Source organism: Chlamydotis macqueenii, chromosome 3, assembly GCF_036417535.1.
Source record: "Chlamydotis macqueenii isolate bChlMac1 chromosome 3, bChlMac1.mat, whole genome shotgun sequence".
Lineage (NCBI taxonomy): Eukaryota > Metazoa > Chordata > Aves > Otidiformes > Otididae > Chlamydotis > Chlamydotis macqueenii.
This window is the reverse complement of record NC_141558.1, coordinates 91,042,995-91,067,507: the sequence shown is the minus strand read 5'-3', so window position 1 is coordinate 91,067,507 and position 24,513 is coordinate 91,042,995. Positions and strand designations below refer to the sequence as shown.

General features: G+C 41.4%; 1 protein-coding gene across 5 annotated transcripts in view; it reads right to left on the bottom strand.

The window, feature by feature from the left end:
- LOC104478270 (protein ELYS) overlaps positions 1 to 24,513 on the bottom strand; it is an 85,345-nt gene that overhangs the window by 35,951 nt on the left and 24,881 nt on the right. For 3 of the 5 annotated variants that reach the window (XM_086745455.1, XM_086745454.1, XM_086745458.1), the window contains 21 exons: positions 23,790 to 23,894; positions 22,914 to 23,007; positions 19,839 to 19,962; positions 19,668 to 19,724; positions 18,333 to 18,479; positions 17,393 to 17,580; positions 17,076 to 17,220; positions 16,860 to 16,991; positions 15,545 to 15,692; positions 15,308 to 15,458; positions 14,658 to 14,759; positions 13,332 to 13,512; positions 12,252 to 12,449; positions 11,047 to 11,452; positions 10,038 to 10,140; positions 9,420 to 9,526; positions 8,614 to 8,798; positions 5,247 to 7,068; positions 4,338 to 4,471; positions 3,777 to 3,883; positions 2,637 to 3,109 (listed from right to left, as the gene is read on the bottom strand). In XM_086745455.1, coding sequence (XP_086601581.1) covers positions 2,917 to 3,109; positions 3,777 to 3,883; positions 4,338 to 4,471; positions 5,247 to 7,068; positions 8,614 to 8,798; positions 9,420 to 9,526; positions 10,038 to 10,140; positions 11,047 to 11,452; positions 12,252 to 12,449; positions 13,332 to 13,512; positions 14,658 to 14,759; positions 15,308 to 15,458; positions 15,545 to 15,692; positions 16,860 to 16,991; positions 17,076 to 17,220; positions 17,393 to 17,580; positions 18,333 to 18,479; positions 19,668 to 19,724; positions 19,839 to 19,962; positions 22,914 to 23,007; positions 23,790 to 23,894 — 4,829 coding nt within the window. In that variant the 3' untranslated portion in view covers positions 2,637 to 2,916. Of the gene's footprint in view, positions 1 to 2,636; positions 3,110 to 3,776; positions 3,884 to 4,337; positions 4,472 to 5,246; positions 7,069 to 8,613; positions 8,799 to 9,419; positions 9,527 to 10,037; positions 10,141 to 11,046; positions 11,453 to 12,251; positions 12,450 to 13,331; positions 13,513 to 14,657; positions 14,760 to 15,307; positions 15,459 to 15,544; positions 15,693 to 16,859; positions 16,992 to 17,075; positions 17,221 to 17,392; positions 17,581 to 18,332; positions 18,480 to 19,667; positions 19,725 to 19,838; positions 19,963 to 22,913; positions 23,008 to 23,789; positions 23,895 to 24,513 lie in introns of those variants that run through there. The other 2 variants (XM_086745456.1, XM_086745457.1) reach the window with 2 other exon arrangements.

The following is a 24,513-nucleotide window of genomic DNA, read 5'->3' as shown; positions in this document are numbered from 1 at the left end:
GCTTTAAGCACTAAGTGGCTATCAAAAGGTGGATTTGCTTTGACTCTCCTTCATGTTGTAACCTGGAATCAATACTTTCTTTAGCCTTAATTTCTAAACATTCAAAGAAGAAAGTCTTAGGAACATTGGTGTTAACTCTCTGAGGTAACTCAGGGAACCACTGCTACTGCAACTTTTATTTATTTTACAAATTACCTTCTAACAACAGCCCTCAATCTCTGTGTTTCCTGTAAGTAAAATCTGCCATTACACCTCTTTTCATTCTTTTTGAAAGGTGACAGTCTGTTATCTCAAGGCAGTCAGTCTTCCAGTGGAACTTTCTCTGACATTACAACAAAGCAGATGCAGCAAAACACTCTTGAGAAATTCCAGCTTTTCTTTAGGGGGATAAAAACACACACCCCTCAAGGAATTAAATTTCCTCTAGAGAAACTTCAGAATTGCTGCGTTTCGTGATGAACTGTACCAAGTAGCTCCTAGGAAACTCTCATCTTGATCACTACAGAATTGCCGCTCTACGCCCCTAAAGCTTTCTGCACGCATCCACACCGATGCATCACCTTCTCCTGCTGTCACGGGCCCCTCGTGCCCTTCTCTGGCACCATGAATATTATCTTCCCCTCAGATATGTGCGCAAACACCTCCAATTCTCTGTTAAGACTCCTAGTCTGCTCAGCCACTCCGCCCCCAAGCCCTTTCAGTCTTTTAAAAGGCAGTCTCCTTCCCAATTCCTCCTCACCCTTAAGAAGCACTGACCGTGCACCGGCTCTCTCTCACCCTTCTGGAAATGATCTTTCCCACTCTAGCCTTTACATACTTGCAGCGCGACTACAAGTACAATCTATTTTCTCCACTTCATTATAAACTCATCCTTGAGTTGCCATCTTGATGCTGTTAGCTAGCTTCCCTTCCTTTTCTCAGGCTCCAACAACAACACCGCCAGTGCCTGGTCTTGCTTCCGCTTCCTTCTATGTCCTTCAACTTTCTCAAATCCCGTCCCTTGTTACGCATTACGCTTACACGCCCGTTCTTCGTCAACTGCTCCCTGGGTAACTGCCCAGCACCAAAGAACTATGCACTGAACCTAAGTTAATTGAAACACAAAATGGAGGAAAACATTTTAACATAGAATTGGATTAAAACTCCTTTAAACTAAAAAAAATCACTGGACTATTATAAACCTTTAGGAAGTTACTAAACCCCGTGCCAGTTTTCTTGTTATTGCTATTGCTTTCTTTTTTTCTCCAAAGCCCTGCCAAATGAGGGAAATGCAGCTGAGCTGGTTAAAAAATACAGAAGCTAAAAATCACTATAAATTATTAATTAAATCAGCTAATATCATGTTTTCATTTGTTCTAATTGATTTCCATACCAAAAGCCATACTGTAAGCAACAGAAGCATTGCTAGACCTTCCTCCTCTTTCATGGTATTTATACTGCAGTTCAAGTACAAAATAGTCAAGAACAAATAATTACTGATCTGACTGAAAAGGTCTCACTCGTGCTGCCACCTTCCCCTCTCAACGTTTGGCTTTTTTTATTTAAGCTTTCATTCAGCCATCAATATTCCAAAGAGAACAATATCCATGTGCATGCCACATCCATTCCCCAGAATGACCGGTTCTGAGGCAGAAAAATCACAGCCCCAGAAAAAACTCCAGAAACAGAACAAACAAATTATTTCTTAGAGTACCTGGAGTAGTTTTTACTAAGTGGAAAGTTTAATGTAGGTTTCACCATTCTGCAGTCTTCAAAGTCGCATCCACATATAAATTAACATACATAAAAATAATCCATTGTCTAAACGACTGCACATCAAAAGAATACTTCCATACCTGCTTTTAAAAGAATAGAAGAATAGGTTCTTGAATTGATTTTTACAAACTGAAGCTTTATAGGAACATTTACTCCATGAACCACGACTATTCATGAAATAATTACTCAAAAATGTGCTTTGTAACTAAGATTTCTGTACATTTTTGTACCTTTTTCAGATTACTATGTTGGCTTTACTCTCAGGTTTGCAGTGCTGCGATATGCAGGCTTCAAATACTGCAAAATACGTTTACAGGCAATTATTTCAACTACAGTGGCATTCCTAGTAAACTTACAAAAATAATTGTCTCCCCAATTTCAAAGTATGTGGGTAACATCCCCTTCAATTTGATATGCTCTTGTAAGCATCACACCCTCTCTACAGTTAATTTTTGGCTGACAACACATTGTAAAAACAGTGAATCATCCAACGTGCGATCTAGTTTTATGAACTGAAGAGCAGCTTTCCCAACGTTTAAAACAAATACCAAAAAAAAAAAATATTGCACAGCTTAAAATACCATTGCTTATGTTCTGACTTCAATACAGTGTAAGATAACCGTGAATGTAAGAAGTTACCAGTTTGTACTGGGAGCCCAATTATTTGTGCCAGGAGATCAAACAGAATTTCCAAAATTTAAACTACTGTGTTCTAAATCTTTACTTGTTACAGGAGTTCTAAGCAAACTTTAAAAAGACTAGAAAGCTTTTGGCCTCACTTGTGAGGGCTCAAAATAATCTTGCAAACCAACATTAAAGTTGCTGAGCGCTCCAGGCCATTCAACCCACTATTCCCTCAAGAAGCTATCAGACAGTAAGCATATCGTGAAGTATACATTTTTATTTAACATTCCTAAAATAAGCTGTATTTACATATTATATAAATGTATGAAGGCTTAATATAAAATAGAAAACTGCATTGACTGAGGAAATCACACTCCATATGGAGTTACTTATTGAAGACCGTTTGTTTATGAAATTTTACAATAATTTATATAAATTATCTCTTCCAAATTAGATTTATTTTTTTTTTTTTTTGCTAATCCGCACAATGCTGATGACTTTACAAACACCGGCGTACATTATAAACTTATAAAACAGTTACAGCATCTTCCGGCGCACAACTGGCTTTGGAAAATTAGACAGTCTTTTTTTGTTCTTTCGTAGAGCCTTCTCTGCTGCCTCTGCAGTTTCTTTCTGTTTGCTTTTTGTTCCATCCACTGGACTTCCAAAAGGAGAGATGAATTTTATTTCCACTGCTGGAGGTGACCAAGAACCTTCTTTTCTTGTGGTTCTGAAAAGAAAGAGAAGCATTAAACTCTTTTTTTTTTTTTTTTAAACAGCCAGCAGTTATTCAGTTGAAGAAAAAGAACCCCATGGAATTACAAAATCAGTGCCAAAGGATCATTTATGGGCTTCTTTGGAGACAGGACCAAGGCAGAAAAGGTACATAAATAACCTTCCTTTTGCTTTCATTCCTTACCAGACTGTCCCAAGCATTCCCAGTCACTATTCATATGAGCTTCTAGAGTCCCTCACCCCAGCTTTTAAGAGGCAAACGTCCCCAAAGAAACAGTGTTCCAGAAGGAACCAGAAAACCTGTCCAGAAACAAGAATTTCTCTTTACTCGTTGTCTGATCCCCTCCTGCCTTCTACGGGGACCTGAAGACCAGAAGAGCGTGGTTTCATAAGGTGGTGTAAAACAATTAGAAAAGCATGCCATCCCTGCAAACAGTAGCATCCGCTTGCCCTCTTCTGTCCCCACCCTCTTCTGTTTCCACTGGAGAACTAAACCATTAAGTGGGGAAGAAAAGGTGCCTATTAGACCAGCAAGCTGGACAGGCCTGTGAAGTCAGAGCAGAACTGCACAGCCAAGTGAGAAAGAGGAAATTATTGTGGTCATGATTCAGCTGCTAGCCACCTAAAGGAATGCAAATAAGTGCTCAAAAAGAATTTCATACTTGCTTCCTTTCTTCATTTTTGATTTGGCAGTTCTGCCTCTCTTCGATTTTTGTTTTCCCGCAGACTCTATGGATTTGGGATCCTCTTCCTCTTTAGTTATGGCCTCCTATGTTAAGGCAACCAAAACGTTAATCATGCACAAGTTCTTATGCTTCTACAGAATACAAGTGAATGTTTCTTTCATGAAGGAGTGATGACAAAGTCATTTCCAAAAGCATTACAGTTTCTCTTCGCAGAAACAAACCTTCTCTATCAAATTCTTGTACCATCCTAAAAGTTCGAATTCTGAAATTCGGAGATGACACATCAAGTAAGTTTAAAGAAAACCACTGTGCCTTTTGTTAAAGTCAGAGCAATATTTATTCATTTTTGACTTACATATATTCAAAATTGATTTTTGTAGCTACTTTTTATCAACTCAAAAAATTTTTAGTGGATTAATTTAAAGCTCTCTTTTTAAATATACTTTCAAGGAAAAAGGCAAGGCATTGCAAAGTATGATTTTAAAATTGGTACAGAGCCAAAATCAAGAACAGGAGACAACCAGGGTTTTTACTTACTGGTTCTTTCACAAATCGGGAAATGCTAGATCCAATTTTTCTCCTTGACCTCAAAAGAGGGGGTGAAAAGACAAATTGAGAAGTCAAGTCTGGGTCTAAATCCTTAAGCTGCACAGGATGGTCTGCTTTTCCAGCTAAAATGACAATGGATTGTTAACATGCACGTACACGGTTCATAAGCGACAGCAATGTTAAATTACAGCTGATAATGAAGAGCACAATAGCTTTCTGAAATAAAAGTTCCCATCAGGTTTATAGACACTCAGTATGGAGGTATTTTTCCCCTCTTAATCACCCCTTGGGATCCATTCTTTTACAGTAAATTGTGAAACAAAAATAAGCCAGTGCAGTGATTTTACCTGCACTTACATCAAAGATACTACGCTCAAGAGGCATCAACAGTCCTTATACATTTCAAAAAGTTTCTCTACCAGGTACTCTAATAAAAAGAACCCTATGCGTAGTAACTTCACTAACCAAGTATATGCCCATGGAAAACAATCACAAAATTAAACAGCTGTATGGTTTGTTGCAAGATGCAGTTCATTTAAGTTAAAAACTGAACAGAATTTGGAAGCATGTCTCCTTTCTTTCTCTGCTGGGGGAAAGGGATGGCAATCACATATTAACGAAAACCCTCCAGTTTTTTAAAGTGATAGAAATCAAGCTCATGACAAAACATCAGCTTAAATTTCATTGCACTCTACTCAAATCAGCCTCCTCATCTGTTTCCACCACAACTAGCCAGTCAGTTGTGTAGAGTTCAGAAAAAAGATTAATTGCTCTTTCCAATTTTTTTTTTATTTTTTATGGTTACATTCTTTACCATACTTGAAGTCATCCTCACAGTCTCTGCTCTGTGGTTTACAAAACAGCAATATGCCCCCATATAAGCAGAAACGCACCTACCTTTGAATTTCTTTGCCAGCTTTGTGAGAGGAGGAGAAAAAAGGAAGGACTCGTTTTCCTCAACAGACAGTTTCTGCTGCACAGCAGTTTTGCGAGATCTGGTTCTTGTAACACGATCTGTAAGAGTTCTTGATGTTTCATCATGTCCTGATGGATTTATGTCTCCAAGCAGCAAAGGACTGCCACCAGGTCCTTGAGGGAAGGCCTCCTCCCCTGTGCTCTCCTCCAATATTGATTGTCTCTTTCTACCCCGACGCCCTGTCCTTACTGTAGTCTTGGGTGTGGTTGATTCCTCATTTGACTGTGCAAGTGTTTGCTCATGAGTATCTGTTTTTTCTGGTTTAGCATGTGGAACTATTTTTCTCCTAGGAGTATCAAGGATTTCCACTTTCCTACCTGAAGGTGTATCTTCCTGAGTAGAGAGAGGTTCTCTGTCTGCCAAGAGATGCTGTGCTGCCTTCCGAGCACTTCTTCTGGGAGTGACAGGAAGCTTAAATTCTGTTGGAGGAAGTGATGATTTAGACAGATCAAGGTCAGAATTTTCTGAAACTTCTGATGAACTCTTCTTTCTTCTTCTGCCTCTTTTTGTTGGCACAGGTAGAAGGGGTTGGTCACTCGGCTGCACCTCTTCAGCTTTGACAATATTTTCAGTAAATTGTAAACTAATGCTTTTCTGTTTTCTTGCCCTTCTGCTGGGACTGCCTGCCATTTTTATCTTACAATCAGTGTCATTCTGGTCAGTTTCTTGATCACCTGCTGCAGTTTTTCCTCCTCTAGTCCTTCTGGAAGTAGCAGAAGCAAGAATGCTACCTTCAGCAAGAGAAGTTTTCTCATTAGCCTCTTCCAAGAGTTCAGACGCAGCTTCCTTTGCTCTCCTTAATCCTCTTCTTGGAGTAATGGCTATGGACTGTGTACTGATGGATGATCCTTGCCCATCAGAATGGCTGCTTTCTACTCTTTCTAAATTAGTTGGTTTAGGCTTCCTACCTCTCCTAGGAGTAACAGGTGTCACAGGTATTTGCTCCTCTTCAACACTTTCTTCTGGCTGAAGACTAGAAGTCTCAGATGCTTCTTTTGTTCGCCTAGTACTTCTCCTAGGAGACAGTCCAAACAGAACGGGTTTGTCTGTCTTCAGTAGTAGCTGATCACTTGCTGATGGAATACTTAGACTTCTACTCAGTTGTCCCCTTGTGCGTGCTCTAGGAGCAATGAAATACTGTACCTGAAGTCTGCTGGTTTCATCTTCCACTCCTTCTGGCATAGCTGTTAAGGGAGTGTTTGCCTTCTGGAATCTAGTTACCTTCTTACCTATGGTTTCATGAAGAGATTGTTCTACAGCTTCAGATGTAAATTCTTTACTTCTGGTGTCTTTGATTACATCCAGTAAGTTCTCAGCAATAGCTACTTTAATGGGTTCAGGCACATATGGGAGCGACTCCGCGATATTTTGAGATTCCTGATCGCTAGTTACAGTAGACACTGAGTTTGTAACATGTTCTGGGTTTTCAGTATTTTCTAAATTGTTCCTAAGTGTTTCCTCTGTTGTTGTACCAGCAGGTTGAGAAGCATCCACCAATGTAGGGTCTGCCGTCTCTGCTTCACCTTCCTCTCCTTCCAACACTAAAGTAAAATTACTCTGAGATATAAAAAGCTCTCCATCTCCTTCAGCTGCATCGCATTCAGCATCTTTAACACCAGGGAAATCACAGGCAAACTGTTGCTCTAGAGTAACATAGCTGTGCTGGAGACTGCCTGATGGATGTAGTTCTCTGTACGATGATGCTTCTGACATTTGTGCCTTAACTGCCGTCTCCTCAAGAACCTAAAGTTAAAAAAACGTCAGTTAATGCCTTATTAATTACCAAACTGACTAACATCAAACTGAGCTAGGTGAAAATGCGGACACCAAAATGCTGCTTTTCCTTTCCAATCACCACTGAACATAAAGTTAGAAACATACAATGTACTCTCTACTACAGAGGAAAGTTTATGCTTTTAAGTGACAGAGAAGAGAGTATTCAGTGTCTGCCATCACATGCTCCATTTCTGGTATTTCTGTTCATCACTAACTGTCAATAAAAGTTAACAGTTTTACAGTACAAGCTGTATACACAGCTGGCAGTGATCACCACATTGCAGCACTTTCTGGACCGACTACAAATTCACACAGAGTCACTGACTCTGCATCTAACAGGGTAAAATACAATTCCGTCCCCAGTGCTTGACCTTTCAGTCCTGGCAGCTGTGACTGCAACACTTACTCAAACTGGCCAGGTATCACATCCCACAACTCAACACCGCACTTCAAGGAATCCCTTGGATTGCATGAGACCACACATAATTTCAAAATAGCTCCATCTCATGTTTTGGAGTTCCAGTTCCCTGTACTGAGCAATTATTCTTTCCTTCTAGATCCACAGGAGATACTCAAGCTTTTATGTTGAGAAGCAGCATGTTATCAGTTAGATCAGCAAGAACCAGTTCTAATGAAAGCAGAAAAACCTGCACTGTACTGCTATGTGAATGACTGCAGAAGCTTTGTGACCATCTCATGTACCTACTCCCTTCTTCCCATTATAAACTGGAAATTGACAGTAGACTCTGTCTGGTACTTAGAGAACATCCACAAGGAAGCCAAACAACTCATCAGCCCTAGTGGAAGTAAGAACCACAGGGAAAAACCTGGGACAGCTGGAGAAACTGGAGTTCTAATTTTCAGTTCATGTGAACAACCTTCTTACATTCATATTTTACATTGCTTAGGTGTTAAAAAAATGTAGTTTTACACAAAAATAAAAATTAAAAAAAAAGAGCGAGCTTTAAGTAGTTGGAAATATCTTGCCATTGAAATTAACTTGTTCCTGGGAATTTTATTTACCTTAATAAGGAACTAACAGTAAAGGATCTAAGCACCAAAATAATTCTGAAAATGACTTATGAGTTGGGTTCCCACATCATTTTATCATTCGGTAAATGGTCAGCAGTATCAAATAGTTACACTCTCCAACTTTTCTTACTGTGTCTAACATTAAAACTATTTAGTTTTTAAGTCAACTAAGACACGTTTAAGTTCTAGTATACCAAATGCATGCATGGTTATTTTAAAAAATAGTCTAGGCTTTTTTTTTTGGTACTACTACAGCTCTCAAAGGCCCCAGTCCTGACAGGTTCTATTCTGTGTTACAGGCGCAGAAAATGCATGGGAGAAAAACATGTCTGCCCTTAAATAATGAGATTTTAACTTGTGTTAACCAGCTAAGAAATAGAAACATTTTTATGTGCCTTCTAACTGTCAGTAAGACAGGCCTGTCCTTAATTTGCAAAGTATTTTTCTATTTTGTAGAAAGTGGGAAAAGAGTTTACTTACATTAATTTCCTCAGTTTTATGGAGATTCTGAGAAACAGTTATTTCTTCCTGCAGAAAAGGAACATTTTCTTCAACTTCAGCTGCTTCTAGGTTACGTTCTTTAGGTAAATCCACACACTTCCCCTCAAGGTGGTCTTCTGAATGAGTAGCAACCACATCCCCACTGTCAAGGATCCTTAGCACAGCTAGAAGAGATTTATACAATTTTTACTTAACTGCAATATAAGTGACACAGGTTTAAGCAACAGAGAGAGCAGGAGTCAACAACACAATTCTCCATCCCGCCCCATCAACTGGGCTTCCTCCAAAAACTAGAAGCCAAAGCTATCTATCTGGTAAAGGAGGCAGCCTCACAACTAAACAAAAACAGAAAGAGCTACGGGAAAATCAGCTGGTAAGTCTGTTAGTCCATAGATCAAAAGAACAACAGAGGAAAGGGGGGCTGGAGAGGCACGCTGATCTACCCTTCACAGCCTGAATACCCGGGATGCATCATCTTTTAAAACTAAATCAAGCAGCTGATGCCATAGCACACAAATGAGCAGTGCTGTTCAATGCTGCAATAAATACTGACCTCTCCTTCATATTGTTTAAATTCTACCAGTTTTCTCAACATATCTATCATGAACAGAAGCACTCTCCATGCATTTTCTACAGGGACTTTCAAGGAGTTTAACCAAAGCAGCCATAACATGCTGGTAGAACTTCAGTCCGCAACACCTCTAGGGGTATGGCAAACTACACATTTTGACTTCAGGAGCTCAGCTACCTTAAATCACGCAACATCTCCAACATACTGTACATACGTTCACTGTCGGCCTTCGGGGATTCAGAAAGCTCTGCATTTGTTGCAACTGGTGGGGCTGCTTCTTCCAGTGAAGAGGACCTCTTGGACTCCTGCTGGTTTGTTTCACTTCATGAACAGAAAGAGAGAAATTCATCACAAAGCTTCAAAACAAACCTTGAAGGGCTTTACAAATTGCTTTCTCACTGTAAAATCTTCCAGTTTCAAACCAGAAAAATCAAAGAACAATTTGAAATTACGTTCCCAACATATCTACATTCACTTTGTGACTCATTTTATGCATTGCATCAAGTACTTGACATTCTTGCCCGCTCTCTAACATTAGGTGATAGCATAACAGAGTTGTCTGAAAGAATAATGTATTATTTGTCTTCTGCAGAAAGACTGCAACTGCTATATTGGAGGTTTAGAACAAACTAAAAAGTTTGTACCAGTGTAGGACCTCGCTTGCAATTAAGGGTTATTTCATTACTAACATTTTCTCTATCACTAGAGCAGTTGCAGCTTTTAAAGTATGCGGTGGGAAAACTGCTTCCCTTTCCATAACAAATAGATGCTAATTGAACACACATAGAAAACAGAAATTAAGCACATAAATGGAGCTATTTTAGAAACCCACCCTTCACTTGCAGTCCCGAAAGGAGCAGCCTCAGCAGCTTTAAGCACCAATTTACCATCCTCAGGAAGGGTAAGACAGTCAGCGTTTGATTCTTCCACAACTCCTACAAAAACAGACAGACAAATGACTTCTCTGTTGCACGTCACATCATTTCTTTTCAAACGCTCAGAGGACTCTGAAGTGAGCCTTTATGCATTTCATCCACCATAGCGATCTAACAAAACAGTGCTACCAAGACCTCAGACGCACACAAGGTCTGAATTCTTCTTTCCACTACAACAAGAACTCGGATGCCTAACTTCAGTCAACAAAAGGACCACTGATATTCTGTCTACAAACTAACCTTGCTATGTCACTGACCCGATACATAAAAACTTGCACATCTTCTCCCTGTTCCTGCACTACTTTCATTCCCAGCTCTTCATCGCTGCTCACCAGCTCATGAGCTACATCTCTTCTTGTCTGCCAGCAGACCTGCTCGTACAAACACAGCCTCAGCAGCTGGACTGTCCTGGATGAGTTGTACGGAGCTGAATTACCAAAGACCAACGGAAATAGGTCTGGAAAAGGCTGTGTAAGCCATTGAGCCAGCAAAATGAGCAAGTATAGCTGTAATGAGAAGCAAACACACAAGCAGACTCTCTTCCAGAAGAAAACTATTCAACTCAGTATTAATGAGCTGGTTTAAAAAATTAAAACAACAAAAAAACCAAACCTATCTGGTCAAAGCACACCATACACTACACTTGCTGTAAAAAACCTGCAGCCTACAGCAGTATCCCTAAAACATAAGCAGAACCCTACGTTTCCAACTTTCATCAAAAAGGACTCAAGACACAGTGGCAATTTTAAAAGTCTAGGACAAGGAAGTGCCTGGGACACTTGTGAAAACTCATCAAGAACTGTTGCACTCATCAAAAGTTCAACCTCTTCACGACATTTCAAAAATTCAGAAATTTAGGTTATTACAGACCAAACACACCAGCTTTGCTTTTTAGTTCTGACAAACCTGGTTGTTCCATCTGGAAAGGTTTCTCTTCGACAACTTCGCTGTCTTCTTCCTTCTCAGATTCTTGAAAAGTGGCAGTTTCCTCAGTGGAAGAATGAGCTGGTTTAGCAGCTATAAAGATGACATCATCTTCAAAATCGCCAGGTGATTGTGCATCTTGATACTCCAAAGTAGTTTGGTCTGACCTGGCAGAAAAGTTACTGTTTTCTTTGCTGACATCCATTTCCCCCAAACCATCTCCAGGTGTGCATTCTGAAGACTCTTCCATTTCAGCATCATCATCCTCAGGACTGCTCAGAGTAGACTGAGTTGGTTTTTCTCTACTCTCAGACCAAGCATCCTCCACCATTCCACGATGATGCTCAGGTGAAGCTCCAGACAGTGCTTTGTCATCTTCTGTTACCTTTTAAAAAAAAAACAAAACCAAAAAAACTGAACAAAAAAACAAAACCAGAAGTTTGCAATAAATAACAAGCATATGCTTTTTTGCCAAATTAAAAAAAAAAAAAAGCGCACCTCTTGTTACAGTTGAGTAGCTGTTTGTAACAGGCAATAGAAGTGATAATAAAGACTGATTATGACAGTTTGTCAGTACATGTACAGAAAGCTCGTACAGTTATATACTGGCACCTGTCCCTGCTCTGCCCGATTTTGGTACCTTACTTGGACAGCTGCATGATAAGCTGAATCAGGGAATCCAACTGACAGGAGAAAAGGAGAAGGAGGCAACTTTCAGATGGACCACCTTGACAGCTAGACAAATACTATCACTGGTGCAAGGCAAGAAACAAAACTGAGAACTTTAGGACTAGAGAACAGCAGAGTTCTCTTCATCAGGGGTCTATTTCCACCATCATTTAAGTAAAGCCAGCCTTGTCAAAAGAGAGACTCAAAGTAAACGCAGCTCATGACTTTTCTTGCTTTCAAACATGTTTAATTCACAAAGCCTAAGAGACCCAAACAACTGGCTCAGCCTATACTCCTTACCTTCCTGCCACAACACCACTTACTAAGGTACAGCGGGAAGCTGAACTAGCAATTTGGAACAATGACAGCTTCTAACACCACTGACTAAAAACTGCCAAGATCACCGGTACTTATCACGACTATGTTCCCACAGGCACGTGATGTTACAGAAGGTCTAAAGCAAATCACAGTCTACAAAGCCTTTACCTGTGGAAACCACTAACCACAGCCCAGCTTACCCCGACAGTCCATTTCGCATTGGAGCTCTCTTCCCTGAAAGATATTCTAGACTCCTTTGCTCGTAGAGGAGGAGTAACTGACCGTCCTGGAGATGCAGAGGGAGTTGCTAGGGGTGTGGTGCGAAGGCTGGATCTGAGAATGGACTGAGGAGTAAACTCAGGAAAACCAGCAGCAGATGTGGCCAAAACCTTAGCTCTCTACAACAAGAAATAAAAACATGGAGTTGAAAATCAGCTACATCTTCGAAACAGAAGACTACTCTTGCAAAAGCATTACTTTAGATTAGAAACAACACTCCTGTGTCTACACAACTACCTACACATCTTCATCTAGAAGCGTTCAGCTCGTCTTACCTCAGCTCAAAAAAGATTTTACGCTACTGCAAGGGTTTAAAAGAAGGATAAAGAAACTCGCATGATGACATGGACAGTAACAGAGAGATCACAACTATTATGTTCAGGTAGGAAAAGGAAAAAAGATCAGCACCAACAAGATAGCTCAAACAATGTTTCCTTGCGTGGTAAGAGTTTGAGGACAGTAAATGGAAATACAGCTTAACAATTAGCAACAAAAATTAATGCAAAAAGCCATCACTGAACTGGACAGAGACTGACATTACTTAACTGACATCACTTAGCGGTCACTTGCCTAACTGGACTAACACACTGAAGCATACACATTCCCGCTCGCAGGTATGCAAGTCAAACGGTGCAGAGCTATTGGGCACTTAGATGATGAGATGGTCAAGCTACAAATTACATCTCTAAGTATCTCACTCTATTGAAACGTCCAATTTTAACTTACTTTGTTCCATGCAATACCAAAAAGTGTCTCTCACAAAGCTACGGGACAACGTGCATACTGCAGCTGAATTAGAACTGAACTTTCCCTCCTCAAGACGGCTCCCAATGTACCGCTTCCAAAAGGACTGTGTATACAGTAACCGCATGCATACCGGACATATTGCACAACTGGAATCCAACAGTGCTCGTGTTAAGTCCTTTGGTGGCTTCCTTTCAAAGGGAGCTCACAGGCTTTTGGTTTGGTTGGTTTTGTTACTGGCTTTTTAAAATACAAACCTTGACCACAAGAGGAGTCTCTAGTAACTTCAGCTCTGACGCTCCCAAAAAATTCCTTTGAGAGATGGAAGCATGCAGATTTGATTGCAATGGGCTGGCTGCCGTGAATGAAGTAGAAGCTCTGCATGGTGACTGCGCTGCAGAATATGAAGGAACAGGACGAACCACCGAATCTAGCAATCTGTTAATATACACAATTTAACATATGATAAGAAAGAAATAAATGTTTTTTTAAATTATGCTGTGTACAAGACATCTGACAGGATACTTAACAAAAAACTTCATTGAAGAAAAAATCTGGGTGAACCCTCACTGTTGGGGTGTTGTACCAGGACAATTAACAAGACACAAGCATTATCTTTTTTTTTTTTTTCTCCATTATTTCTTTACATTTACAATCACAGAATCTTTAAGGTTGGAAAACACCTCCAAGATCATAAAGTTCAACCGTCAACGTAACACCAGCATGTCCACTAAACCATGTCCTGACCAGTCACACCCACATTTTTTTTTAACACCTCCAGGGCTGGTGACTCCACTACTTCCTTGGGCAGCCTGTTCCAGTGCCTGATCACTGATTCACTAAAGAAATGTTTCCCCAATATCCAATCTAAACTTCCCCTCTCACAACTTGAGGCCATTTCCTCTCATCCTATCACTAATTCCTTGGGAGAGGAGACCAACACCTGCCTCCCTACAACCTCCTTTCAGGTAGCTGTAGAGAGCAATGAGGGCTTCCCTGGCCCTCCTTTCTCCAGATTAAACAATTCCAATTCCCGCAGTTGCTTCTCATAAGATTTGTTCTCCAGGCCCTTCAACAGCTTCGTTGCCCTTCTCTGGATGTACTCCAGTCACTCAACATCCTACTTGTTACTCAGGGACCCAAAAATGAACACAGTATTTGAGGTGCGGCCTCACCAATGCCAAGAACATGGTCAGGATCACTTCCTTACTACTGCTGGCCACACTGCTCCTGATACAGCCTAGGATGCTCCTGGTCTTCTTGACCCCCTGGGCACACTGCTGACTCGTATTCATATCATCCTTGATTTGCTAAATCACTGCCTCTAAGGCAACAGTAAGCCACTTATAAGTTGCACAGGCAATGGAATTCTCACAGCAGAAGAAAATTCATCTACATTTCCCTGCACGGACCACTTCAGCTTCTCCACCTACTTGCTGACCTTTTCTTTAACAGACACGAAACTGAATGCAAACAGAACACTTTGAAAACACAGGAGGTATACACACACATGCGTACGTAGACATACAGGTATACGAGAAGCAACACCTTTGTGAAGGATTCATTCTGTAGATCTACTGTACCTGGAACGTTCTCTTGACAGTTTTGTAACTGGTCTCCCAGTAAATGCATCATGCAACTCTGCATCAGGGAGCGGACGTGTTATGCCTGGCGGTTCTGTAATTCTAGGAGGAGAATTGAGAGGAAAATGTAACTGACCTTCATCCCCCTGAAGTCCAAACCTACCAGAAGTCCAGGTGATTTGACCCTACCACCTGCAGGAAAATCACCAGGCAACTACTAGCCTCTTTTCCGCTCTTTAGAATGCTGCCTCTTTTCAAGTAGAAAAGGCAGAAACTAAGCAGAAACTGGGCAGGAAGTGGTGAAACATTACTCTCTGATCACACTTGCACGTCTATCCAAATCTGTACACCAACAGCTTGATGGCAACCACAGTTTTGTTTCAGCTACCTTCAGTTCTGTAAACACGTGGACCATCACACAAATATCTGTAGTTGCATAGATAAGGTTATCACAGCAGAAAAACTCTCGCTCCAAATATTGCTTAGGATGGATTGGTTCTTAAAGGTCATCAATTATACGTGCAAAACTGCCAAACAAAGCTTTACTCCGGTGCACCTTCCCTCCTAAACACTAACATCATTCACACGTATTTCTGGCTCTCTCTCCAAACACGGAGCTCAAGACTAAACTTGGTTAAAAGGCTGCTTACCTGCCATCTTGGGAGAAACTGGTTTTCTGCTCATTTCCTGTGAGTACTTCTCCAATTTTGGACAACACGTTACTGATGAAAGTTGCTCTTGAATGCACATTTCCTGCATTAGCTTGTTTTGTTGCTGTTGACAATGGCTTTGGTCTTGCAACTGTAAAACAAGAGGGAATAAAGATCAGCCTTGTGGAATCAAAGTGATGGCTGGTTGTCCACTGGACTTCTTCCCCTAAAAATTACCTTCTCTGAAGGCTGATGAAGACAAATGGTAAGGCTTGGCTCTCTCTGCAGCCAGCTTCCTTTGAACTCTAGGAAGGACCTTGCCATATTGGTCTAATAGGGAATTTCTGACACCCACTCTCTCTCTCAGGCGAGGATCACGATCATTCTGATGAAGGAAAAACGTAAAGCAAAAAGTTAACCAAGTACAAGAGACTCATTGCACAGAACTAGCTCTGCTCTTTCTAAGGAGTGAATAAATTTCCTCTACTGAGAGAGTAAAACACATCCAGCGCACAGAGGAGCAGCAAGTTGGAACCAGCAGCGCACCCCAGTTTCACCCGCTCTTTTGAGCAAAGTGGAAGGAACACCAGAACCGACAACTGGAAGTTCAAACAGTTCTGGCACTCGGCGGAGCCTTGTTCTGATACACTTGTTATCACCTGCAGTTTTCAAACGGCTTACGAAACAGCAGGCGTTCCCGTGTCTCTCCTGAAACACCAATGTCCGACACGACCCAATACACAGGACAATTGCAAATTCTGCTGGACAGAACCACGGGAATACTAAAACCAGGAAGAAAAGCTTGCCTACACACACCTTCCTGCTGGAGGAAAGTGTTCACATGCAGGACCTAACACTTCCAAAACCAGCTTTGGAGTCCGATTCCCTGGAAAGCTATGGCTCCGGAAAACTGCAAATGCATCGTAGATGCATAACAGAAGTTCATATAACCCAAAATTTCATCTGGCTATTTTGAGAAACAGAAGTTAGCTCAGAATTTCTGTCCTAAAAGTGGCAGAATGGAAGTTGTGGAATTGTAGAGCTCCCACTGTAACTTGAGGAAAGAAAACAAAAACAACCCACATGCAAACTTGACGTGGGGACTGGCATCCAGGCTGCTCTCAGCTAGAAAAAATGGTTGCGTGCAAGATACAAGAGATGACATACAACATACCCTTCATTCCACACAAAGGAATGGCACAAACAACTTTCAATGATCTAGACCCCACACAACAGACGCATCTGAATAACTGAATGGTAAGACTGGCCGATAGAAACGATAGACGTTTACTCCTCAGATGCAAACCAACTCGTTTACATGGAGCCAACAATGGTCTGTCACATTTAATGGAGAAAGGCACAGAGTAGCTTTGGAGGAGTGAAATATTTTGTTCAGCTTTGAGGTTCAGCTGTAACTTTAGGTGTACAAACTTACTCCTAGTTTTTCAAAGAATGGTATCAAACACAAAGCAGGATTTTGACTGAGTGCTATGAAAACCACTTAGCGACACCTAACAGAAACTGGCACACTTGACAGAACTTGTCCGCTTACCAGAAGATTAACGTTCATTGACTGATTCAGCTGCAGTGCTGGGATATAGTTGGCACGCTGCAGATGGTGGACTAAGAGAAGTTCTTGATTCTGACCACCAGCACTGGTCTGTAAAAACTTCTCCAAACACTCCTACGAGAAATCACACATTTCAAAACTCTCTTACGATTCTGCCTCTTCTCTTCTCAAAGACACAATTATCTTGTCCACACATACCTGCTCAGCGTTGGTGAAAGGCAGCTTCAGTAAGGCTCCCATCAGCCCCATCTCCTGACAGGTTTCAAACACGTGTTGTAACAGCTCGCCTCTGTTCAACTGAGTGGTATGTTGCCGCAGCAGACTCCAAGCCTCCACCACGCACCTGTAATTAATTTGTTGGAGGTGTAAAGGAATATCTGCACGATAACCAACAAGATGCCCCAAAATTATCGTATTCCAAGGATAAAGGCAACTTAGGGCACCGTGATTTGTAGCATTTGCTCTCCACCTTTCCTGACCCTTGAAGGCCAAAATGGTGGGACAGATTTCTTTACCTATTGGACAACAACACACTGAGGAAAAGCCGCACTTCGCTACTGCTTGACATCGATGGCCTCATCATCTGCATGTAGCTGAGGGCTTGCTTATGCTCTCCTTGGCACATGAGGGACTGAACAATTCTTGTGTGTTGCCATGACACAGGTCTGAGTGTAGCCGGATGACAGAGCAGGGCCAGCGCATTCTGTAGATGTTAGAGACCAGATTTATTACCATCTATACGGACATGCAGGCCGCAAAAAGAGTCAAAAGTTGCTTAAGTACGAACCAACGTGTGCTAAATAAACTTACATGACTGACTACTGAAATGCACAATAACAACAAATGAAACACAGGACGTGTCAATAAAGATTTTGAAGTCTTTGCAGAAAGAAAAACTTCAGTTAGCCAAACACGAGTGTTTTAAGAGCAGCAATTCACACTTCTCGAGGTGTATCAAGTCTCTGCATACAAACATCACTTCTCTTACATCCATCACTAAACAAGAAGTTGTTCTCCCAGACAAACAGATTCTATTAACATTGTGACAGGCAAAGAACAACCTGCAGCATCAGCAAGAACATGAATTAGGTTGAAAAGCCACTTTTGCCATCTCCTGTCTCAAATCTTGCTGCTATCATCACAGCTTTTAGCACATAAACTACTGTTTTTGAAAAAGCACTCAACTGATCTGCTGAAAAAAAAACCTGACGAATGGATCTGGAAATTCAAGTATTGAGCATTATTAAAACTTACTTGTTTTTTATTTTATTCCATTTCCTGTAAAAGCAGTTAAAATTCCAAATCCTAATTTCTTCCTGAAGATGCCATAGCAGTATCAACAAAAAGTTCTCATGTTTTAGCACTTGTTATTAGCTAAGCACCATTTTTAACAATCATTTACAGATGATAGCTTTGTACTGTAATATATATCTAACTCATCTATAACATACTTACTTCATAATCATTGTGATCTACAAGCCAGAAACCTTGAATCAACTTAACAAGGCCCCAAGGGACAGCAAAAGCAGTTGGGAAGGAGTCAATCGAAGATTCCGTTTTATTTGGAAAGGAATGCATGATATCTAGCAGCAAATAAATGGTCTGATATCAAGTAATTAAGGCTAATAAACTTGTTAGGCCAAAAAGTAATCCCATTCCATTTAGAAAAACAGCATGAACCAAGAATATAAAACTGGCAGGAAGCAGAAAATACTCTGGTATTAGTCTTGCCACTTTAAGCTCTTCTAACCTGAAGACGGTCAGGTCCTAACCACAAAAGTGCGTTCTGAAGAAAGAGCCAAAAGGAAATACTCTTTGCTTTCTCTAAGGCATGCAAAAAGCTGGCCTGCAGATCTGTCAATACCTCCCTTTTAAACTCTGGCTCCCTCTTTAGTCACTGGAGCTACCGCCTGGACATTCAGAACATTTCAACATCCAGTGCTTCAGTATTAAAGCCAGCCAGTTCTACCTCTGCTTTTTTCCCTCCTTTCCTCAGCACATACACCAATGTAAACTATGGTCTCCTTACAAGCCATCTTAGCTCAGAAGGATTACAACTGCATTTAAACCAGTGTTGGTACATCAGTCACTGGCAGTGTCACTTTCCCTTTCTGACATCGGCTTCTAGGGACACGTTCTAAGAAGACAGCTCTGGGCTACAACCATTTTCACACCCCTCACTCTCTACGCTCCCCTCTCGGCTTAGGCAGCAAACAGCACAAGCAATCCTGTCTATTTCAGCAGCTTCAGAATTAAGTTTCTGCCCAATGACTTTTCTCTTTTCCCTCCTTATTATTCTGTGTGCCTGCACTTTTTAGCAGAAAAACACCAGCGCTGTTCGCTGTGCTGGAAAACGGATGATTTTGGCAAGAATCAGGCACTGGTATACCCCTGTTAGAAATCCTTCTGCTCTGAAGCACCACGTGGTAGCGCACCACTCCAGCAAGCAGCCATTCGCTACAGGTATGGCTGCTTTAAAAAAATTTAAACCTGGGTTAAATTTTGAGAAAAGGTACGGGAAGCTTTTAGCTTTAACACTGCTTAGCACACCTGCTTCCCCGTATCAGAAAGAACTTGGCAACAAAACACTTTAAAAGATCATAACCACGCCACAGGACAAAGAAAGAAAACAACGCTTCTATCTACAACTTAATTCCAAACTCCAGGTTTTCCCTTGCATTGTGTTTGAAGCACACATTCCAAGATGGTATTGACTACGTAGGTGACAAACATTTAAGAGCACTTATGTGCCTATACTGAAGCTGCAATAAAAACAGCCAGGAAGGATACAATCGCATGCTTGTCGCTTTCTTCAACGCTTTCGAGCAAATAGAGATCCAGCAGTGCCTGAAATGCAAAAGGAAAAGTTTTTTACATCTCCTGTCCTTCATGAGTCGATGGCTTCTGGGTGCGGCTTGGGGGCATTTGGTTGTCTTTGTTTTCAGGGAACATAGCACTCACGTGTAAACTAGCAGGCGGATATTTCCCAGTTCCTCCTTCATCTCTCTGCCACAACTCTTCCACTTGGTCTCCCAGCTGGGACACCATTCCATCAATCATCAGGCAGTCAGAATCCCATTTTCCTCTGCAACAGAAGGTAGCAAGGATACGGACAGAGTAACACACTAATTCCAGCCTCTCTGTGGAACACATTTCCTCCAGTCAGAACAACAACAAAAAAAGCTCCCACGAGTCAAAACCAGTAACAAACATACAAAGGCACCGTTAGGACTTGAAATGCACATGGAAGATATTTCACAGTCACGTGAAAGGTGTTCCTTAGTTCCTACTGGATTATTAAAGGAGTTCTAAATAGAAATCCTAAAACCTCTCTTCTTAAAGGGAAAGTTGCAATGACCTTTTAGTTGCTAGGGTTTCTTTGTTGTATGACTTGTAGGGCAAAGGAAATGCAGACAAAGATTTTTAAGTGCCAAAAATGACGTCTCTCCTCTCGTGTAACAGAGGAAATGTTAACAGTATCAAAACACCAGGACTTTTCTGTGTCACAAATCTAACATCTCCAATTGGAGTATTCCAACACATTTCAGGTTTTGTTCTCAGCATGTCACTTTTCTTCCTGAAAAAATAAGTTATTTTTAGGCAGCTGAGCACACAGGTGAAGTTTAGGATCATCTTAAGCAGCATTTATGTTCCCATACACGTGCCATTACAACTACGGATAGCTGAACTTTTAAAAATTAGAGTCTTCAAAAGTCCATCACAGTCTTCTGCTGACTGCAATGCCTCTACTTTCCCAATGATATAAAGCAGAACAAGCACACTAGGTGTTGTGTGCTTCTAAGCAACACATGGGCCTGTCTGTAAGTTACTTGAGAAGCAAGCTAAGTAAGATTAACTTTAAAATCAACACCTAATAGGTGCAGCTTCCACTGTGACTCATCTTGCAGCATCTTGTTCACAGTGCCATAGCCTAAGCTTCTTTAGGTCTTTACTTTGTTTTCATAGAATCATGGAACTTGGAAGGTTGGAAAACATCTCCAAAATCATCAAGTTCAACCATCAAACTAACACCACAATGTCCACTAAACCATGTTCTAAAGTGCCATGTCTACGTGTTCTTTCAACACCTTCAGGGCTGGTGACTCCACCACTTCCTTGGGCAGCCTGTTCCAGTGCCTGACCACTGTTTCACTAAAGAAATGTTTCCTAATATCCAAGCTAAACCTCCCCTGCTGCAACTTGAGGCCTCTCATCCTATCACTAGTTAACCTGGGAGATGAGACCAACACCCGGCTCCATGCAACCTCCTGTCAGGTAGTTGTAGAGAGCAATGAGCTCTCCCCTTGGCCTCTTCTTCTCCAGACTAAACAATCCCAGTTCCCTCAGCCGCTCCTCATAAGACTTGTTCTCCAGACCCCTCACCAGCTTCACTACCCTTCTCTTGACATGCTCCAGCAACTCAACATCCTTCTTGTACTCAGAGGCAAAAAAGTAAACACAGTATTTGAGGTGTGGCCTCACCAATGCCAAGTACATGGGCAGAATCACTTCCTGTCCTGATGCAAGCCATGATGCTGTTGGCCTTCTTGGCCACCTGGGCACACTGCTGGCTCATGCGGAGCACTGCTTGTGACTGGCTGCCAACTAGATTTAACTCCATTCACCGTAAGTCTCTCGACTTGGCCATCCAGCCAGTTTTCAAACCCATCACAGGTCCAAGCTATGAGCCACCAGATTTTCTAGAAGAATGCTGTGAGAGACAGTATCAAAAGCTTTGCTAAAGTCCAGGTAGATCACATCCACAGCCTTTCTATCATCCACTAGATAGGTCACCTGGTCATAGCAGATCATTTCGGTCAAGCAGGACCTGTTCTTCATGACTCCATGCTGGCTGGGCCTGATCCCCTGGTTGTCTTGCACATGCCTGGCAAGTACACTCAAGAATCACTACTCCATACTCTTCCCTGGCACCAAGGTCAGGCTGAAAGGCCTATAGTTTCCCAGATCCTCCTTCCAGCCCTTCTTGTAGATGCGCATCACACTGGCAAGCCTCCAGTCATCTGGGACCTCTCCTGTTAACCATGACTGCTGACAGATTATGCAGAGTGGCTTGGCAAGCTCCTCCACCAGTCCCCACAGTACCCTCAGGTGGATCCCATGCGGCCCCATAGACTTATGCGTATTCAGGTGGCAGAGCAGGTCAGTAACTGCTTCTTCCTGCATCGTGGGGGTTTCATTCCACTCTGTCCCCCACTTCCAGCTCAGGGGGATGAACACCCTGGGTATAACTGGTCTGACTATTAAACACTCCAGCAAGAAGGTATTAAGTACCTTAGCCCTTTCCTCATCCTTGCTGACAATCTTCCCCCTTGCATCCAATAAAAGATGGAGAGCATCTCTTTGGCACTCTTTTTATTGTTAATGTATATGTAAAAACATTTTGCAAAGAATATCTATTATCACCTAATTGAAGGTATATAACCTATATTCTTGCAAGGTAGTCCACGAAGAGAGATTATGTTAGGAAGTGACTTTTATTCCATAACCAGTAGAGTGCTAGTTGTGCCAATAACATGTAACATTGACTATCTTAATAAATTACACAAATGTACTTGTGAGGAGGGAATTTAGGCCAATACAAGTATTACCATCTAAAACTAGTAAAAAAAACCCTTTTTTTTAAAAAAACCAAACAAAACAAATCAAAAAATGCCACCTTTTTTGTCCAAAACAACTGTTCTGTGAGCTCCCTGCTTTGCTGAACTGGAGACCACTGATCCTAACCGAATCACGTGATCTTTTGCAGCAGGAACAAATTATGCTGAATAGCCAATGAATTAAGTACGCTACAGAACAATGACGATACCAGCCAACGTCACTAAGCAGATGTACATACAAACATCTTAACACACAAAAGCCACCTCTGCGTTCAACAGAACACAGGCATGACTGAAGCCAAGAGCATTGCCGGCCAACGCCTTGAGCATAGCAAATACAGCTGTTGACACAAAAGCCCTTCACTTCCACTTCTGAACTGGCACTCAAACTGTTCTGGAGTTTTCCTCTAAGTCTTACCTCGACAAACGCTCAAGTTTCTGTCGATGACCAGTGTAGTAGCTCTGAAGCAGAGCATAGTTGTAGAAAGGTCTAGAGAAATGCGTAGCAACATCTAAGGGGAACAAAGTAAAAGCAAGTTACAAAAGTCATATTGATTTTTTAAAAGAAATGTTTTGACTAAGAGACAGAAGATCATACAAGCTAAGCATCAAGAAGCACAGGCAAGCCTCCAGCTTTGAAAGAAGCCCATCCTCTTGCTGCCTTTGCTAAAAGACATGTGGGACAAAAGACTCCATTCCTGCTTGTCTCAGGTACCACTTCAGGTCCACAGTTGATGTAGCATTCCGAACACGTAGCGTAAGCTGAAGTTCACGATAAAAAAAAAAAAACCAACACTCAAAGGGAATGGGTTCTTAAACATGTCACATGAGCATTTCTAAGACAATTAAGGCTGGCCATAGAACTGATAATCCATCCAAATAAAGAACTATTTCCAAGGGGTGTTTCTTCCGCAAGCAACCAGCAAAAAGTTCAAAACACACGCATCATGCGTTTACTCTAAAAACAAGCGTTCCAGGATTTGTTGTTTAATAGTATTGTGTTTAAAATCCCAAGTGCTTCAAACTGTGGACACAACCAAGTCGTTGAAGGCAAAAACTTATGGCTATTGCTAAGAAACATCCAGGAAAGGAACTGCTTGCATTATTCTACACTAGGTAATTGAAAAACCAGGACAATCTCCATTTCACCAAGAGACCTTCAGCAATCGCCACCCCTGAAACAACACGACTTGTTCTTGATGAAACATCTACCAAAGCACGGCTAAGCACGTGTCCAGAGCAATCACTTACTGGAGAGCGTCCCTCTTACAAACATCTCAGAGTTTATGCTTACCTAAATCCTCTGGAAGGAGACCGGACTGACAGAACCAGATGACCACTTGGGCGTACAAAGAAATGAGGCTCGTTACCACCTGCTTATTGGTCAAGTCGGCAAAACCTGAAAAAAAGCATAAGATCATGTGTGTTACGCACTTCCTTTCATTTCTTCATCAGACTTAATAGAAAGGACCAAAATGTCAGGGCAGAAATCTTTGTCTTCGCCTTTTGCACTCACTATCAATTGCTTATGTGAAGAAAAAGCCCACCATCACCACCACAACAAAAAGCAACCTCTGCAAAGAACCAGATTCACTAAAGGTTACAAAAAAAAAAAAATATTAAAGCCTGAACTATTAAATACACTTGTAAGACCTTTTTTTCTCACATAGCAGAGATTTTTACTATAGCAAAGGGATAGCCTTTTTATTTTCCGCAATATCCCAAGACAAATCCATCGTCTAAAAAGCTACAGAAACTCAAGTAACTTACAAGTGGCTCACCTATGCTTCCTTGATATTTTTAAGCAATTTGCAATACAATATTTGCCTGCAGTTATAAATAGCTAGCTAAGAACTGAAAAGAACAGTTTTCAGCATTACCACATTCAGCTGCGGTCATTCCAACCCAGTCACTTACAGGGCTTCCTGCTGAATGTGGCCTCCCCTACCCACTTGCACGGACCCCACAACAAACCATTTCCCTGCCCTCACTGCGCATGCAGTGCTAGTGCCAACCTC